Here is an 18,661-nt window from a genome sequence, read left to right as displayed (position 1 = left end):
TTGTGGCCCCCCCCCCCCCCCCACACACACACACAAATATTGTTTGGTGTTTCTGACTGGGAAATGGTTTCTCATTAGGAAGAGAAGTTGGAACCTCTGAGAAATATGACCGATGATCCACGTATCCGTCTTCTCAATCGACTCTATGCCAGGAAAAGGAAAGAATTAAAAGAACGAGAGAAATTAAAGGTGCTTTGTGATCTGGCTCTTGCGCTTGTATCTTATACCATTGAATACTTGATGCTAATTGATGCATTGTTGTGTATGCACTCTGATTTGCGTTATTCCCTTAATGGAAAAAAAAACCTCATTACGTAATTCCAGAATGTCGAGGTAGAAGAAGAGCAGCATGTGGATGAACGATCAGTTGATGATCTTCTATCTTTCATAAATGGGGCAGATGAAGGTAAGATTGAGACAAAAATGATCGGGACTTAATTACATCCTATATTTTTCGTGCAGAGTCGCTCCATTTTTCGTCATGTTGCATTATTATAATAATTGAACTGTAATCTGTATAATATTGCCAAGACTTATGTTTGATGAGGTTGCATTTTGCTGCCTGGCTTGGCCACATGTTTTATATCTAGATATCATTGTGTCTTTGGTTTTATATTTTGGTTGTGATCTTATCATGGTATTTCTTATGAAAATAATGTGTAGTCTACAACTTCATTGATGAAGTTGTGTCCTAGTATGTAACTGTTGCTATTCACTTAGACCAGACTGTCGATCAGTCTTAGAAGTGTTACTTTTGATGAATTATTTTCTGCCCTATAATCAGATCCGTAGTTTGTATGGTGACTGAGCCTTCCACTGACTAGTAACTCTTATGGATCATTTACTTTTATCAACTTATGTGCACATTGTTGTGAGGTTTATGATCTATGGGGAACTTTATCCCTTTTGTTTGTCTAAGCCCCTACATAACATCTGAAAAACAACATTTACTTTTTTTTTAAGTCTCTCTTGAGTGATTCTTTAAGTTCGAGTATCATTCTTATAATTCTGAGCATGGTGGCCTATTTTGCAGATTCTAAGAGTGCAAGAGCAACAAAGAGTAAAAAGAAAAATAGAAGGAGAAAAGAACAAGCTAGAAATTCGTCTACAAATAATGAAACTGGAAACCATAATCAGGTTGGCATCTGTTGAGCTTTGGAATTTTCTCCCTTTTCTCTTTTTTTTGGTTGGTGTGTGTGACCAGGGGGCACAAAAGTTACTTCTAAGCATCTTTGCTGTTTCTCTGACATTGTTGTTTGGCTTGACTGGTTCTATTGGTACTCAGGAATCTAACTGTCCTACATCTAGCTGCCTGAATGGTGACACCGGTGATGTGCTTTCTCCATTGCCTTCTGATCTGCAAGTCTCTGCATCTGTTAAGTTTTCACCCAAACTTGACTTTGATGATGGTGATATTGATGATGAGTTAGATCCTGCGATGAAGGAAGAAATTGACAGGTTTGTTTATCTAGTAATATGGTCTCTGGAGATGGATGTATAAAAAGTATATCATTGTAGCTACAACTTATTAATTGAATTATGTTCTTTGTGAGGTTGTATTAAGCTTCTTTTGTTTCCTTGGTGAAGGGATTTTCTTTTGGATATATAGTTACCCTGTGTGCTTATACAAATCTTTTTACTCCTGAAAAGAAAAGCAGTTCCCCCCCCCCCCCCCACNTCCCCCCCCCCCCCACACACACACACCTTTTCCTGGACCGTACTGTTTCAAGTGGACCTCGTTGCAGTGGCTTCTGCTGAGGCTACATGCAAGTATTGCAAATCATACTTTAATAACTCATAAATTGTTAACTAGTGCAAGTCCATGCATAGTGGAGGGTTTTTGCCTGTGATATAGCTTCCCTTGTCAAACTCTGGATCTTAACTTCGAGTCTACTATCTCCCCCCAGCATTGGGACAAAATTGAATGAAAATAGACAGAGTAAACTTTTTACCTGTCTGTCTTTTTTTTTTGGTCTTGTCTGTCTTTTTCCCAATCTGACATCCATTTCTTTCCTAACTTTCATATCCCATTTCTTCTTTCCTTAACTTTGTGCAAAGTATGATATAACATTTTTATGCTTTATTGAGCTCTTATATCAACTTTAAACACAATAACCCTACATCTATAATCAACAGATAGCAATGGAGCAGACATCACAATGCTAGCATGTTTCTAGCTGGAACCTATTTTCACATTGGTGTAAATTAATAAATCTGCATCAGTACAAAACTGTCACTTAATCCTCACTGGATGTTGTGTTGATAGAAGCTCCAAATATGTAACTGGGCTTGCTATTCTAATTTGTGCTTAAGAAGTAGAAATTCCATATGAATTGTGTAACCGATGCTTCTACTTCTGGGTGTCGCTCATCTTAGCTGTTAGCATCCACTACCTTTTGCCTTCTGCTTGTGTGAGAGATATTTTCTTCTATTAAGTGATAAACTATTTTTATTTTTTAAAGATATACTGATTTTTTTTTGAGTAACAGATAAAACTTTAAATTGGACTGCTTTGTTTTAAATAAATTGCAACTGGAATCATTTCATACTAATTTTCATTGATAGAAATAAGGGATAACAAAGAAAATAAGTCTACATACAGAATATATGAAGAGAATCTTTTTCACGTTATCATGCAAGTGGAGAAAATGTTGAACATATTTTTATATATTGATGCATTCACACAGGGAATGTCTGGTCATTCCCCCCTCCCTGGGTGGCTAGCGAACCCTTCACGCCAGCATGGGCTGCTGTGGTTTTTTTAGGGCAAGCATCTTATAACTTGTCACGCGATTAATTATGTCGTGTTCTACAGATAATGTGATTTGAGTTTCTATATTACAGGGAGGTTGAGGATTTTGCTAGGAGACTAAACTCTGATTGGCCAGAAAGAATGCAGGAGATTTTGTCCCTGGGTCAAGAAAGGAGGCCTGTACCACTATCTGTGAACGGGAATGGTTCCCTGAGGAGATATACTGGTAGGCTTTTCTTTTATTTATCTTGAACGGATGTGGTTACTGTTTTATGTTGTAATTCTGAACTGAGAGAAGTGCAAAGTTGGATGAATATGACACGGAATAATCTTGCTGAACTGAAGTGATCTGTAGGCAACAAATCATAATAGAGTAGAGCAGCATGTACTTGTTCAGATGCCAAAACATAGACTTCTTGCAGCTGACTTCATCTAGCTATTGATTTTTTATGGTTCCTTAAAGATTTTCTCCCTTGACATAGAGGGAAGTGTTTCTATGTGTTGCCTTGTCATGTCACACCTGGGAGCTTAGTTCTATTACTAGTTAAGTTGCTTCAAGAGCAGAGGAAATTTGCCAAGGGTGTATAGTCTTGTTGGCTATGTTATTGTTCTAACAACTAAAAACTAATGGTAATTGTTGAGAATATAATCGAGTAAATGAAAGTGTGATTTCTCGATTAACTTAAGCATTTAGATTGGTCACATGCTTCATCATGGTTTTAGAGCTAGCAGAGAGGTCCTAGGATCGAGTTTCACTGTCACCCTAATCAAAAAGAATTTCCACGTGTTTGACCCATGTAAAAGAATCACACCCACACATGAGGGGGCATGTTGAGAGTACAAGTAAATATAGAGTGCTCTTTCTACAACCTAAGTTTGTAGGAGATAGTCACACACTTCCAGCGCACTTATTCGTCTGTAGTAGAAAAGCAAACAACAACAGACGAAACAGATAAACATGATGCGACTTGGTAAAAGTAAGGTCCTTCCCTGAAAGAAAGGATAAGAAATGTCTGCGGTGGTTGCCAGCTAATTAAGTAAATCCTACCTCCAATTTCTTGTTGGTTAGTTCTCTTTGGTGCTGAAAGAGCTTGCTTTTATTTGTCTCATGGGGTGTCTGAATCATTTTTGCAGGTTTGGACAGGAGATAATGGTTCAAATGGTGGATTATGAATCTTTGGATTCAGTTGAGCTTAACATGCCAGCTTGTCTGTGTCTGCTGTTTCGAAAAGACAGTAAAGCTTCAGTGTTCATTGCTTGTAAAGTTCTTTCCGCTTATCTATCAGACCACAGGAGTTTATTTCCACCTGCTGAGCTGCCTAAAGTGATTTCTGAACGTGGGGAAATGACCTGACTGGTTAAAGTTTTTGGGGAATTTCGAGATAGAAGGGAACTCTCTGTGATATGTGGTTTCATGGTTACCACCATTTCATTTGTCCTGCAGTTCCAGATACAAGTTCCAATTTTGCAAAAAAATCAAAATCTTAGATTTGTTTTCCTATTCTTTAATAATTTAGTTCAAATTAAGCTGTCGCTACTATTCGCTATTTATTTTTACTTCCTGAATGGTCTTTTCAATTTAATGTTTCTTGGATACAACCGTACAGGGGGATATAATATGAGCATTATCGCCATGAAATGGCTTAAAGCTGCAGGGTTCTATGCTCCAATTTGTATCATCATGTAATGTCTCAAGAAGTATATTTGTGTGTACCCTGTTGTAAAATTTGTGCCTTGGCATTAAATATCTAGTGAACTAAGACATCTCTTTCCGGTTCGAGATGGTGTTTATCTTCTTTTTGTGTAAATATTTGGCTCATATGACCATAATTTTAGAGCTTATACTAAAAAATTCTGCATTGTAATTCACTTGCAAGTTTGCCTTTCAGATACTTACAGAAAGGTTCGATATTTGAGCATCCTAGCAAGTAAATTTTAACAGAGTTGAATATTTGACATTTCTATATTTGTTGTTTATAAATAGGTGTACTATAATCTATCTCACACATAAATACAAATACTATGCATCTTCAATTGTTTTGTTTCAACATGTTACATATTGGTTGGAGTAAATTAAGGGTTTCTTTCAATTGTGGATAGTCAATATCTCATACTTTTATCAGTTAATTGCATATTCTCATGGTTGGAGTAAATTAGGGGTTTCTTTCAATTGTGGATATTCGAAATCTCATACTTTTATCAGTTAATTGCACATTGTCATTTCAATTTCTATTATACTCAAAATTAGAAACATTCATTATGTAACATACATAATGTGAGTGCTGAAATAAATGAGTTTTTTTTGTCGAAAGTACAATACTAATATGGTTAAAAGAGTATCTTAACAATTCAATGTTCAGGAAAGTGAAAAGTGAGCGCTTTATCGCTTGAAGCGAAGCGAGCCTTCACGGACTAGAATGAGTACGTGAGCACTTCATCACTTAAAGCGAGCGTTCATCGCTTCTTGCTTTTTTTGGCTTCACACTTCCCTAAACACTGCTTAACATAAGGTGTGCCATTGAGTACGTTGTGTTAGAATTTAAAAATGTCAAAATGACATTAATTAGATAAATAGGTGGGTCATTGATTGATTTAGAAAAACAGTGGGTCATTGATTTGCTTGAGTGATAGTTGGGCTAAAGCGGGATGGATTAAAATAAGCTAAAAATTGGGTTCATAATTTAATCTACTCAATTTTTACCAAGTTTTAACTTTGGGTTTGTTTTCTTATAATCTATTAGAGCACCTTAAAAAAATAGAGACTACTCTCTTATGACTATATAGATCATATTAAATTAAAAATTTGTCTTAAAATATTTAAAGTCATATGTCAATCTGAATTGCATATTAGCTCAATTTTTAAAATGAACCGAAGTAAACAGGTCAAAACCAAATCATGTCAGGATCACAAGTAAGAGGGATACATACCTCTCGAAACACATTTGACAAAAATGCATGTCTATGAAAAGTTTTGGCTTTATGGTTGCCTTGTCACCTTTCACTGTGATATTTGATTTGGATAAATGTTGCTGAGAGATAGCTATCAAAATCTTATTACTATACATCATTGATGTAAAAGAACTGTTTTGGAATTCATATAAGTATAAAACAGATAAAGTTATTTTTACGACATGTTGAGAGTCATGTAGTATCGTTAAATAAGAATCTTCTAGCATTATCAGACAGGTCCAAGATCTCTAACTCCGCTTTTGGGACAAATCAATGATAGTAAGTGTGGAACTTTTTGTGAGTTTTACAGTCTGTAGTCACCTCTTTCGGATCTATGCATTTCTTTTAGCCAACAAGGGGTGACAGTCACCTATTTTTGCTCACCTAATTATTTTACACGCACATAGTAATTACTATTTTTTTTATATATATTTTTCTGATAAATACAAGTTTTGTATATTCTTCTTGTTTTGTTATGTTGATCTATTTTTGTATCCCAGTCAAAGTGTCAACGTGGGCTAGTTTTTATAACTGGATACTATGATTTAACAAAATATTACATACAAATTTAGTTTAGCTAGAAACACAATTAAAAATCAATAAAATAAAAGGCTAAAAATATGTTCAATATTTGCGATTAGAAAAGTTCTCCATGATTGTTAATATTTTCCAATTGAATATTTTTTGATCAAATATCTAAAATTTTAGAGAAATAGTTCTATTTTAAGCTTTCAATAAAAAGATAGTGAAAGCAGATTTTTAGGACATTGCAGTTAAACGTCATTATGTTGAATATATTTTTGAAGTGTTTTTTTTTAAAAAAAATATATATATATCCACATCATGTTTCTCATTCATTTTATCATCATCAACGAGTTTTATTTTAGCTTTGCAAAGTTATAGTTTCCTTGAACCGGCCATTGCTTCTTCTTTTTTTTTCTTGTATATTTCGTTTTTTTTTTCTTTTATTACTTTGTGACTCAAACTCATTATCATCCTGGCAACTCCCTCTTGTTAGCTGGCCATTGCTTGATTTCTACATTTGAGCTTCTAAAGTCTTTGGTGTCTCTATTAGTTTTCGTAAAGCAAAACCAACACCAATAGAGTCAAAATAGGTAATGTTGCTGAAACTGGAAGCTCAGGTCAAAGCCTTACAAACAAAAACCAGCATTTAGGGACATCAATGGACAGAGGGGAGGGGTGAGGGTTGCCACAATCAAAAAGGTATAATAAGAAAAATGAAACACCAAAATTATTGCTCTGTAATCTTTGGGATCATTTTCATCAATCCATACATTGGCTGAACATACAAGGTATCTGGTGAGCAGAAAGAAGTGACACCAAAAAGGGAAACCCTACCTCATTACAACAAAATTGTAAGGAGCACAAGCCCGAGCGAAAAAAATGCTTTATTGACTCAAATTTAGAAGGGATGAGACAACTAGCTACTTCTTTAGAATTCTCTTTGTTTAACACTCTGACAGAAGACCACTGGTAAAAAGGAACCTCTGCTGCAATGGCTAGGAACTGTACCATTGGGTGTGAGTAAGAAAGTTACCTTTCACTTCCTAAATGATGGGTTTTTGGCTTGAGAATGTACTTTATCTTAATACCCTTTTCAGCCTCTGGCCTAAACTTGACTTTGTTTTTTCTACTTGAAGATGACTGAACAACTCCATCTTTTGGCAGCAGATCGTCAACACTGAAAACAGCGGAATCTTCCCCAGAATCTGATGCTGGGGCTGTTACTGAACTGCTACTTGGCTCTTCTGGGAGTCAGGGCAACGCACTAACATGACATGATCTCCAGCGATAGCCTCCTTCCATCCTAAATTGATGATCAAGTAAATCAGAAAGCAACAAGTTAAACTAAATTGCATTTCGACTCTGTGTTTTTGGTGTAATCAATTTAACTCTAATGGTACCGTCTCTATCATTGATGTCTTAGACTCATTATAGGGAGAGGTCGGTATCATTAGAGTCTCCTTATGTAAATACAGGTTTCAATACAACCTATGTACTGTTCTGCAGAAATAGAAACAACTACCATTTTCAAAAAAAAAAAAACAGAATGAAAAATCAGACAGTACTTGAAGCTGAATGGTTGTGTTAGTGTGTGCATGTATAATACATAGAAACAAGAGAGCTAATAAAACATACTCTGAGCAAGAAAAGCCTTTGCCGCGCTAATTGAAAATCCCCAACCTTGATGTATATTTCCATCAGGAACCTGACAATTCTTACGAGTGCCAGAGCTGTCCATGGGACATGACTGCAAAGGATTTTCATTCAATGACGTCCCATCATCAAATTTCAAAGACATTGCACCCTCTTCAGGATCTGGTCTTCCAACTTCATGCCTCATAGGCCTATAAAGCTTGGCAGCTACTCTGTTTGACCCAATCTGTAAAGCATTATGCTTAGCTGGCTTCTCAACAATATTGCAGTTTTTAGGCATGGCCGTCTCTGTGCGTCCAGCTCCTGCTTCTACAGGGCAGTTTCCTTGTCGTCCAGTGCTCCAATCTTTCACTGGAATAGGTAGAGAACCAATCATCACTTCAGCGTTCCTCTGCTTCTGATCTATTGCCTCTTTCTGCACCTCCAGTATTGAAGCATCATCACTTTCTACACTAACTTTTCTAGTCCATATCTTTCTGCTATTTACAGGGGAAACACTGTCCTTGTGCTTCTGTAAAGGTTCAACTTTTGCTTGATGATTTTGATTGCTACCATTTCGGCCAAACCTTTGCGATTTTGGAGCTTGCCACTCAGCATTGGCAGAAAGCCGTCGACTATTGGCAGACACTGGTCGGGGTTCACCATTATGAACTTTGACCGAATCCAGGTATTGGTGAGAGAGATCACGTTGGAATTCAACGCTCATATCTTCATCGCTGGAGAATTGAACCAGTTTAACACAGGTGGAGACGTTCAGAGATGCATCAGGAATATCATAATTGGAGTCAGATGGTCCTGGAACACTATGTACTTCTGCCAATGGAACCTCAAAACAATCAGCTGGTACCTCCAGAATTACTTTTTCCTCATTTGATTGCTCCCTTGATTTCGGTTCCTTCTTTTGAACCTTTTTCACTTTTTCCCTCTCAAATAGCTCAGCTTTCCATTCAGCATTGGCAGACACTGGTTGGGGTTCAACATTCTGAACTTTGACCAAATCGAGGTGTTGGTGAGAGAAATCACACTGGGATTCAATGCTCTTATCTTCGTTGCTGGAGAATTGAACCAGTTTAAGACAGGTGGAGACGTCCAGAGATACATTAGGAATATCAGAAATGGAGTCAGACGGTCCTGGAACACTATGTACTTCTTCCAATGGAACCTCAAAACAATCAGCTGGTACCTCCAGATTTCCTTTTTCCTCATTTGATTGCTCCCTTGCTTTCTGTTCCTTTTTTCGAAGCTTTTTCACTTTTTTCCTCTCTAATAGCACAGGTTTCCACTCACTATTGGCAGACACTGGTTGGGGTTCAACATTCTGAACTTCTACTAAATCCAGGTGTTGGTGAGAGAAATCACATTGGGATTCAATGCTCCTATCTTCATTGCTGGATAACTGAACCAGTTTAAGACAGGCGGAGACGTCCAGAGATACATCAGTAATATCAGAATTGGAGTCAGACTGTCCTGAAACGCTATGAATTTCTGCCAATGGAACCTCAAAACAATCAGCTGGTACCTCCAGATTTCCTTTTTCCTCATTTAATTGCTCCCTTGCTTTCTGTTCCTTCTGTCGAAGCTTTTTCACTTTTTTCCTCTCCAGTAGCTCAGCTTGCCTAGCATATCACAAGAGAAATAATTAAGGAATTCCTATAATAACAATACAGCATAGAAGCGGAAAAACCAAGATTCACTAAGATAAGAAGTGCCAAGAGTTTTAAGGAACTGGCAGGCTGAGGCCAGAGCCACATTCAAGCAAGGGGGTTTGTATCACACCCCTTGCTCAAATTTTTTACTTATTATACACGTATATAACAAGCCAAAAATAATAAAATATGATAAATATAAGGGTTGAATCCCCTTGACTAGAAAGGGAAGCTGGGAAGCTTGATATAACCTATTTTTTATAGAACTTGAATCCCCTTGATGAAATTTTTGGCTCCGCCACTGGATGGGCGGTAAGTTTTACATATTTGATTACCTAATCTTTTCATCTAAAGCAGATTGGAAACTGTAATGAATGTACAATTTCCTGTTGACTTTTCTCCCAGTGTCAGCCTTGCCCCATCCCCTAAGGGGTGAATGCTTCCATGGACTATCACTGTTCTGTCTTTATCTGCTTACCTAACAAATGATAAAACAAGTCACTTCTAGCTGAAATGAATTGAGTTGTTTGACCTGTCAATTAAGATGCCATCATATAAATCCCCAAGCTCCACAGCACTGTATTTTCCTCATTCGTAATTTTTAAAAAATTGAGAAACAAATAAAATACAGAATTGTTTTATACTTGTAGAGAAATCTGCTTCAAAGAATTAAGGGTGGTTTGGTTGGGAACAAGTTATCCTGGGATTAATATTTCGGGATAAGCCGTCCCACCATATATATGGGATAGCTTGTCCCATTACCATGATGATGGGATAAGTAATCCAACGACTACCTAATACCTCCAACCGAATGTATTATAAAATAATCTTGCATTTTATCTCGACATTATTATACCTTACACCTCACACCAAACGACTCCCAAGGGTATAAACTGCACCAACACATCTTCAGAGCACATAACCATTTTTATTCCAAAAATAATCAGGCCATAAGCATCAACAGATTTTTTCTTTTGAAAAAAAATAAACACAACTTTATCAAGTCCTAACTAGTCATTCAGAACACAGGGGCAATGACGATAGAACATAACCTCAGCAAAATACATGAAAAGAGGAGAATAGTCTCACTTTTTTTTAGCAGCTTCTTCCTCCTCAAAAAGCAAGCTTTGGCATCTCAAGGCTTCAGCATTTTTGTCATCAGTGCATGCTTTAACCTGAGCATAAATGTACACCAGTTACTGTGGATGTTGGTTTGATGGACAGAATCAGGTAGAGCATTACAAAAGGGTATCTTCATCTACAAGACTTGCAAGAATAAAAATCAGATCTGAATCAAACAATATCATGCAAATACATATGTGAAAATATATAGTTTCAACTTTCAACACATGATTCAAAGGAGATAGAACTACCAGCTTCTGTTCAAAAAGGAAGCTAGTGCAAGCAACTAGATTCTTTGAGTCGAAAGCTTCCCCGTCAAAAACATATTTCTCCACCGACTCAGCTGTGCCAGCGCATAAGAATGTTCTCTCACTAGCATCATCAAGGATGGTAAATAATTCGTCTGAGGTCACTGGAAGCCTGGAAGGTTTAGCTTGGATGACTTCCTGCAAATTGATCATATTTAGCATCATTAGCTTCTCATCTCAATTTGCTTTTGTCGTTGGTTTGAGAATACTAGGTAGAAATGGAAATAGAGAACTAACCAACAACTTTGAACCAGCCTTTATATAAACACGAGGAAGAGACCAAATGGCTGGTTTACCCAAAGCTGTTGTCAAGGCCTGAACAAGTGCAGATCCCGAAATTTCCTAAATGAAACATGTCAATCACAATCTAACACTCTGTAAGGTGTGACATGGGCTTTTTCTCGTCTTGACAGACCAACAGTCACTTCAGCCAATTTTTTATCAGTAGCTCAAAATAACACTGTGCTAGTCAAAAACAGTTTCAAAAAGATTTCTAGCATAGTCACCATTTGTATAAACTCTGTATAGGTTGTTCAGATCAAAAGAAACCTAATAAATCTTAGTTCGAATAATCAATGACTTAAGCAAATTATCTCCGAAAAAAGGAAACAGAGACTACAGTCCAGTTTATGCAAACCAGTGGAAATAAGCTGTAATTTCTCGTAGAGAAACACATGCAGGTTTTCTATCTTCTTTACTCAACTCCACATTATCTACCTGAACAGATTAGGAGGGACATATCTTGCAGCACAGTGTGAATAGCCAAGGTGATATTCTACTATCGTCAAACGTCCGGTCTGATATTTGTGGCTTTTATAGAGGAAGGCTGTTATACACCTATAAAATTATTTGACATTTATATTGGCTGGTGCCATAAAAAATAACAAACTATTTAAATTCAAAATTTCAGAAGATATTCATATTTTAGTAATTAAAGTTAAAGAGAGCTAATACACCATGAAATATTTTTGACACTTACAACATGGAAAACTTCTGTCTAATGGGAATACAAATATAAATTCATCTTACAATGGATTTTTTTAGAATTACCGAAGCATGTATATTCTTTGTCATAAGTGGTGTAATGTATTTGATCAAAATACTAGACCTATTATTAGTCAACAATAACAACAACATACCTAGTGTGATTCCACAAGTGAGGTCACGGGTGGTGCCTAATGCAGCCTTACACAGGATCAAATATGGAAAGGAAGATACAATAGTCAAATTAAATGTCTATCACTAAAAGTGGGAAACAGCAAAAAAAAAATGAACATTAAAATAACATGGCAAATAGCAAATTAAAAATCAATTAATATTTGAGTGAGACTGTTATAGAGGGATAGTTTTACAAAGAATGTATTGTTATAATGATAGTTGTAGCTGTTACAAGTAAAATGTTGTTATAGAGGGGGTAAATCATAATATAAAAAATTAGTCCAAAGAAAACTTGGTTCTTATAGTGAAATACTGTTATAAAGGGCGGCTATTATAAAGAAGTCTGACTTTACTCTTCTAGGGGCATTCTTCTACCTTTAGTTAATTCTACATTATCATCACATTTCTTTGTTACAAATGCAACTGGAAGAAGTCACTTCAAGTTCCATTTCAAAAAGACCCACTCCAAGTACTAAGTCAAGAAAAAACACACAGAAGAGCAGGAACATGGAAAGCAATTACCTTTAGCGAAATATCTTGCAATGATACAACTTCCTTAACCTCATCCGCCGAGAGCTGTATGTAGAGGCCATATAACAACATAATAAGTATCAAGGAATGGGTACACAAAAAGAAGATCTAGGGAGTGAGGGAGAAGTACCTTGTCCCAAAAGGCTCCCAAAAAATCCCTGTATTTCCGAGACTCCTACAAAACGTAAATAAAACATAAGATTCAGCCCATGAACACCCAACGTTGACAAGTAATTATGATATCAACATTTAGTTACCTAAACAAGAATGGAAATCCTATTGCAAGTGGAAATTGACATACCAGTGTTCTCAAAGACAAAAAGAGTTAATGCACCAATTTCTGCTAGGACTCTGATGTGCCTCAAGTTATAAAAGCTTATTCCAGGATGCCAAAATAAACAGTTAAAAGACTTAGTAACTGTCATGAGACAGTATGGGGTGGTTTTCTGTAGGGAAAGGGACAAGGCAGTTAGAAGAGGGTGTTGAGAAAATTGCATTAACATGTTTTTTTTTTGGTGTAAAGAAAGAGGGTAGAAGTAGCAGAACAGTTGGTAGATTTCCTAGGATCAATGTAATTATGGTTTTAGCTTGTAATTTTTTGGAGGTAGCCAGCATACCTTTAATGCTGAAGAATACAACTTTAACTTTATCAAAAAAAAAAGTGGATGTTGAAGAAAAGGAAAAGGGAACTCTGGGAGAGTTGTAGCCTCTCGAATGTCCAGAAAGGTTGTGATCTGTTTAATCATAGGTTATGTATCATATGACTAAAGTTCATTGATGTCTTAGGATGTAATTTATGGTGTTGGCAGTGTCCTAGTGATTTTTTTTTAGAGTTCTGGATGTAATATCAGTGTATCTTTTTTTTTTTTTGAAACTGGTAACTTATAATATCAGTGTATCTAGTGTGAAAAAACAGTATTTGTTTCTTTATTTACTATATCAGCGGTAAAGTCTATCAGGCTCTAAGCGCAAAGGGCAATTTAAGTGTGCCCTTAATGAAGAGAAGTGAAAACGGAGAGAGTATAAATATATATGTACTGCAAGAAACAATAGCTATAAACACAGATACAATTATACAGTTGAAAGATTGAAGAGTTGCAAGTGAATCATATGACTAAAGAAAATATTTTTTTAAAAAAATAAAAAAATATATTAATTGAGTTTGCAAGGCATTTTAAATTTCTGAGCTATAGAAACTTTTTTTTGAAGTGTCAGCTAAAACTGGTTTAAACTTCATATAATAACTACTAAATATCCAATATCATGTTTGTTCAAAATGTCTCCTTTCCATTTAATATGTCATTCGTTCTTTCTAACTACTTATTGATTAGTGTCACTCTCATCAAGAGACAATCATGGCCATGCTAACACCTTATAGTGCCCTTCACTAAAGCACCCTTAACAAGCACCATGTGCTACACTCAACTTAGGATTTAAGCAGCCCTTACATTATCTACACGTACACAAATGGTAAACCACCAAATCTATTCCGGCATTAAAGCAGATAACATAAAAGAAAAAGGCATCCTAGATATACCTTATCAGAATTTGAGGATCTACGGTGGCGACGTATATGTCTGCGGTGATTAATAGGTGAACAAAATTCCCTGGAACACTTCTCACACTTCTGCATCTTAAGGTTTGAAGAATTCAATAAAGACCATCCAGTAATATCTGCAAACAAAATAGAAGAAACAGAAGTCAATCAATATTCATGGTTTAAGCCACAATCCTGTATGCGACCTATTACAAACTGGGGAATCTTCATATAGACCTTTTCAGGTTACTTATTGGCCTCCTCAGCTAATGCATTAAGCATTGTGGCTTAAAGCATTTTTTAACTTAAACTCACATTCTATCACATATGAGCATATTCCAACCAGTTTTTCAGCGACTTGTTTAATATCAACTCATCTATTGATTCTGACATGATCCATATATTTTATACTAGGTTTTGAGTTGCTCAGGGGGAGTTTAGTAGCCTTGTATGTCGATTATGTGAGTCACTCTATGGTTTGAAGCAGTCTTTGCAGGTTTAGTTTGTGAAGTTCAAAACTGGAATTTTATCACTGTGTTTACTGACATTATGCATCAAATTCAGTATTTAATGAGAAGACAAGCACATTGAGATTGACTGTCAAATTTGTGAAGTCGACTGATCAACTAGCGGATATCTCACCAAGCCCCTCTTCGGTCCTCGTGTTAAATACATTTGTAACAAGCTAGGTACATGAATTGTATCCACTAGCTTGAGGGGGAGTATTAGAATAGGAATAGGTTTATACAATCCCATTGGAATAGGAGTAGGTTTATACAATCCTATTAGAATAGGAATATGTTTATACAATCCTATTAAAATAGGAATAGGAATACTAAATAGTATCCTACTTGGTAAAGAATTGTATTCTAGTGTCTATAAATAGGGTCTCAATGTAATAATGTAGACAGAACAACAATTCAATAATATTCTTTTTCTATATTTCTCACAATCCCCACAGTGGGACAGATGGATCCCTCTAGTCTTTTCCAAGGTCACGGGTTCGAGCACTGGAAATGGACAAACTCCTGATAAGAAACACTTGCATACTAGGGCCAATGGACTTTGGATACTGGATGGTTAAACCATTAAAAAAAAGACATGTTGTATTCTATAAACACCAAGTTCTAAATTTGTTACTTGGCTGATCCATAGAATGAAGCCACTGCGTCCACTGAACAGGACCTTCCCCCGTTCTTGGTAGGGGTTCCTTTCCCATAGCTTGCCTGATGAAAGAATCAAGCGAATTGTTCACCTGATCTGCTTTTTTCTTTGCATCTGGAGTACCACCTGTGTTGAGCTTTGCCACTGGCATCTACACACAATTAATAGATCATAAAGGGAACTTCAGAAAATAATTTGACATACACAAATTCTTTTGATAAGGAAAAACTTGGCATATACAAATAAAAAGAACATATTCAGCAGCATGAGTTAGATAGATGTCTGCTGCATGTTTATCTTGTGCTCGTATAGAAATGTGTGTCCCTAGAAGCGACGAGAACAAAATATGAAGAAAAAAAAACTAGGCAAAATGAATGGGAGGACAAGAACTAGAAAGATTATTCTCAAAAAAAAAATTGCCCAGAATATATAGCAACAACTGGAATGTAATGCTCAGAAGAAATGTGCATGATTGAGAGATGGGGAGTCTGCTTGAACTACTTGCTAATGTGGAAAAATATAATAAGAATGAGAATTGTGCTGAAAATTGGTACGGGGAAGAAACAACACCTTCATTGTGAAAGATTGTTATCATCATATATGCTGTAAGAACCAGATCATTGAACTTTGGCCCTGGAAACTTGTTTGGAAGACCAAAAATGCCTACCAAGATCATCTGTTTTTGTTGGATTGCTCTCCAGGAAGCATGTTCAACACAAGATAATCTCAACGAAAAAGGCCTCGATCTGGATAAAAATGCTATATGCGTCAGAATAGCACAGAAACAGTCAATCACCTGCTCCTTCAATGTGAAGTGGCCAAGGTCCTATGTAATATGTTGTACTGCATTTTTGGCTAACAATGAGTCATGCCACATAATGTGAAAGAACCCTATGCGAGCTGGAATACATGGAGAGTTGATAAGTCCATCAAGCAAGTCTGGGTGATAGTCCCTGGAGTTATTTTTTGGTGTTTATGGACTGAAAGAAACCTTAGATGTTCTGATGGGATCTCAACTCCAAACCACTCCCTTAAAGCTAGATGTTTACTTATGTTGTTTAGTTGGGTTAATTTAACCCATGTATTTAGCACTGAACAAATTCTTGACTTTGTTAGCTCTCTAGTACTAGTTTGAAGATTGTGAGGGAGCTAACAACTTTTGCTTATGCTCTCCATGAGCCTTTTTGCCTATTATTCTGCCATTTTGCATCTGCTTGATGCTTTTTGATGAAATACCTTACTTCATCAATAAAAAATAGAAAGGACTTTACAACCCATAACTTGGCCTACTATCAGGAAGAATAGTAAATAACATAGCACATGTATCAATAGATGTTGATAATTAGACCAAACAACAGAATTCTGAGAAGAACAAATTGAAAGAGTCAAATGACTGGGCATATATGCAATATCCAATCATCTGGAGATTAAACTGCTTATAAAACTCTAAATTTAGAGACATGCTATAAGTGGATTAAGGGGAATTAAAATATTTCTTGAATCCCATCATAGATATTTAACCACAATTCATGTGGATTTTGTAGGTGAAACTTGAAGATCTCTGTTGCATAAATTTGGCTTAAGTAGGTGTCACGGGTTAAACTACGGGAGCAAATCCTCTACCCTACTCCCTCTGCCAATTTGTTACTCTAGAGGTAAAGGTCACTCAAGCAATGCGTCTTCATTTCGAGAAAGTGCAAAAGCTAAATTTCCCCAAGTCACCACTGACCCAAAGACGCACAAGTTCTTGGAGGTTCTTTTGGATTGCCTTAATAGGCTACACTAAATAAACCCTGGCAGTGAAAGTACAAACAGACCCTAGCAGTAGGCTTGCTTTTCTAGTGTTGAAAAACTTAAAGCTGGCTTGTTCATTTCACATTTTAATCTACAAGTAATTTGGTCAAATTGTATCAGTTACTTGTCTTTCTTCTTCGTTCACGAGGAAAAAACCTCTCAAAAGCAAAGAGTTTGTCATGTACCAAGCAAGAAAAGCTACACAGAGACTCAATCCTACGTAGTATACATATAGTTTGTCCGAAGCAATAGTAGATTGACTATTAGCGACTACTACTAAGCATTCCTTGAACAGTGTGGATATTAATTTGCTTGTTACTTTGATAGTAAAGTTTACACCAATCCTCCGATCAAGTTGATATTCTGTGAACTTAGACTTGTGTATGTACCAAAGGTGAATGGAATGAGAAGAGGAAAGAAAAAGGCAACCCCTTTAGGATTAGCAACTGCTATAAAAAAGTAGTGTTTCTTGGAAAAAGAGGTTTTCCTAATAACATCATAATTATGTCAAACTAAAATCCATCTGACAAGCCAAAGAGGTATTGAAGCATTTGAGTCTAATCTCAACTAAATCCCACTGACTCAGAGGTGTATTAAAGAATTTAACCTATCCTTCCATTTCAATTCAAGTCCCCATATGCTCCCAAAACGGATCAAAAGCTAGATAATGAATTCTTTAGCAAACACGAATGGAGGTCATATCCCAACTAAATACCTGAATGCCAGCTCTAACTATCTAGTTCCTAGAACGGTTTATTTTATATTTTTTCCTCAAGTTCAGATTTCCTCAAAGATACAACTAGTAAATAATGGTATACACGTGTTTACTATATTCCAGAAGATAATGCCAATGCAAATCTCACTTGGAATATCTCAATGATAACTCATAAGTTGGTAGAAATTTGTACACATGCTCCAAGACGAAATTCAATTGGATCTCTACTAGAATGCTAAAGGAAAAAATCTTCATTCCATTATCATAAAACAAAAAAGAAACAAAGTATTGGTGGCAAAGCAGCACACAAGACCAAAATTTTTGATATCGCAAAATAGTTGCTTATCTGCACTTATTATACAACAAGAAGATATGTTTACTTTGAATCCATCAATAAATAATATCATTCTCAATTCAAAGGTTACTAACTTATTGCCACTGGGTCCATGACTATTATCTGTATAAACAAAGCTGGTCACCTTTTTTTGTTTTCAAGTAATAATTTCTTTTAAGACCAAAGCTTGTTTGGTTTGCAACCAAATTCTTAGCTAATTTCATAAAAACTACCAAGCAATAAATCAAACTGCATATACAAGAAACATGTTGAACTGATTCTTGAATATGTTTTCCACATTTATATAGAACAGATATGCTATTTTAAACTCCAATCTACTTCAAACCTAACAAATACTCATAAACAAAAAGCAATGTTAGCATTTTTGGCATGGATAGATCATCAAGCACACAATAACCAAAAAATGCTTCAACTAATGAGTCAGCCCCCACCCCACCCCACCCCACCCCACC

The 18,661-nt window shown here is 36.1% G+C and overlaps 1 protein-coding gene, 1 long non-coding RNA gene and 1 pseudogene across 2 annotated transcripts in view; 2 read left to right on the top strand and 1 right to left on the bottom strand.

The window, feature by feature from the left end:
• Window positions 1-4,663, top strand: part of LOC107021132 (SKP1-like protein 21) — a 9,166-nt gene extending 4,503 nt beyond the window's left edge. The window contains exons 5-10 of the mRNA XM_015221733.2: window positions 79-189; window positions 325-406; window positions 1,034-1,137; window positions 1,286-1,458; window positions 2,845-2,978; window positions 3,887-4,663. Coding sequence (XP_015077219.1) covers window positions 79-189; window positions 325-406; window positions 1,034-1,137; window positions 1,286-1,458; window positions 2,845-2,978; window positions 3,887-3,903 — 621 coding nt within the window. The 3' untranslated portion in view covers window positions 3,904-4,663. The remainder of the gene's footprint in view (window positions 1-78; window positions 190-324; window positions 407-1,033; window positions 1,138-1,285; window positions 1,459-2,844; window positions 2,979-3,886) is intronic.
• A 2,265-nt stretch (window positions 4,664-6,928) lies between these two features.
• Window positions 6,929-18,661, bottom strand: part of LOC107023882 — a 13,309-nt pseudogene continuing 1,576 nt past the window's right edge.
• The window catches only part of LOC107023883, a 10,585-nt gene continuing 1,208 nt past the window's right edge, over window positions 9,285-18,661 (top strand). The window contains exon 1 of the long non-coding RNA XR_001457275.2: window positions 9,285-9,394. This is a non-coding gene — a long non-coding RNA (uncharacterized LOC107023883). The remainder of the gene's footprint in view (window positions 9,395-18,661) is intronic.

The sequence above is a fragment of the Solanum pennellii genome, chromosome 6 (genome assembly GCF_001406875.1).
Source record: "Solanum pennellii chromosome 6, SPENNV200".
In the NCBI taxonomy this organism is placed as follows: Eukaryota; Viridiplantae; Streptophyta; class Magnoliopsida; order Solanales; family Solanaceae; genus Solanum; species Solanum pennellii.
Note: the sequence above shows the minus strand (reverse complement) of the source record. Positions and strands in the feature narration are given on the sequence as shown.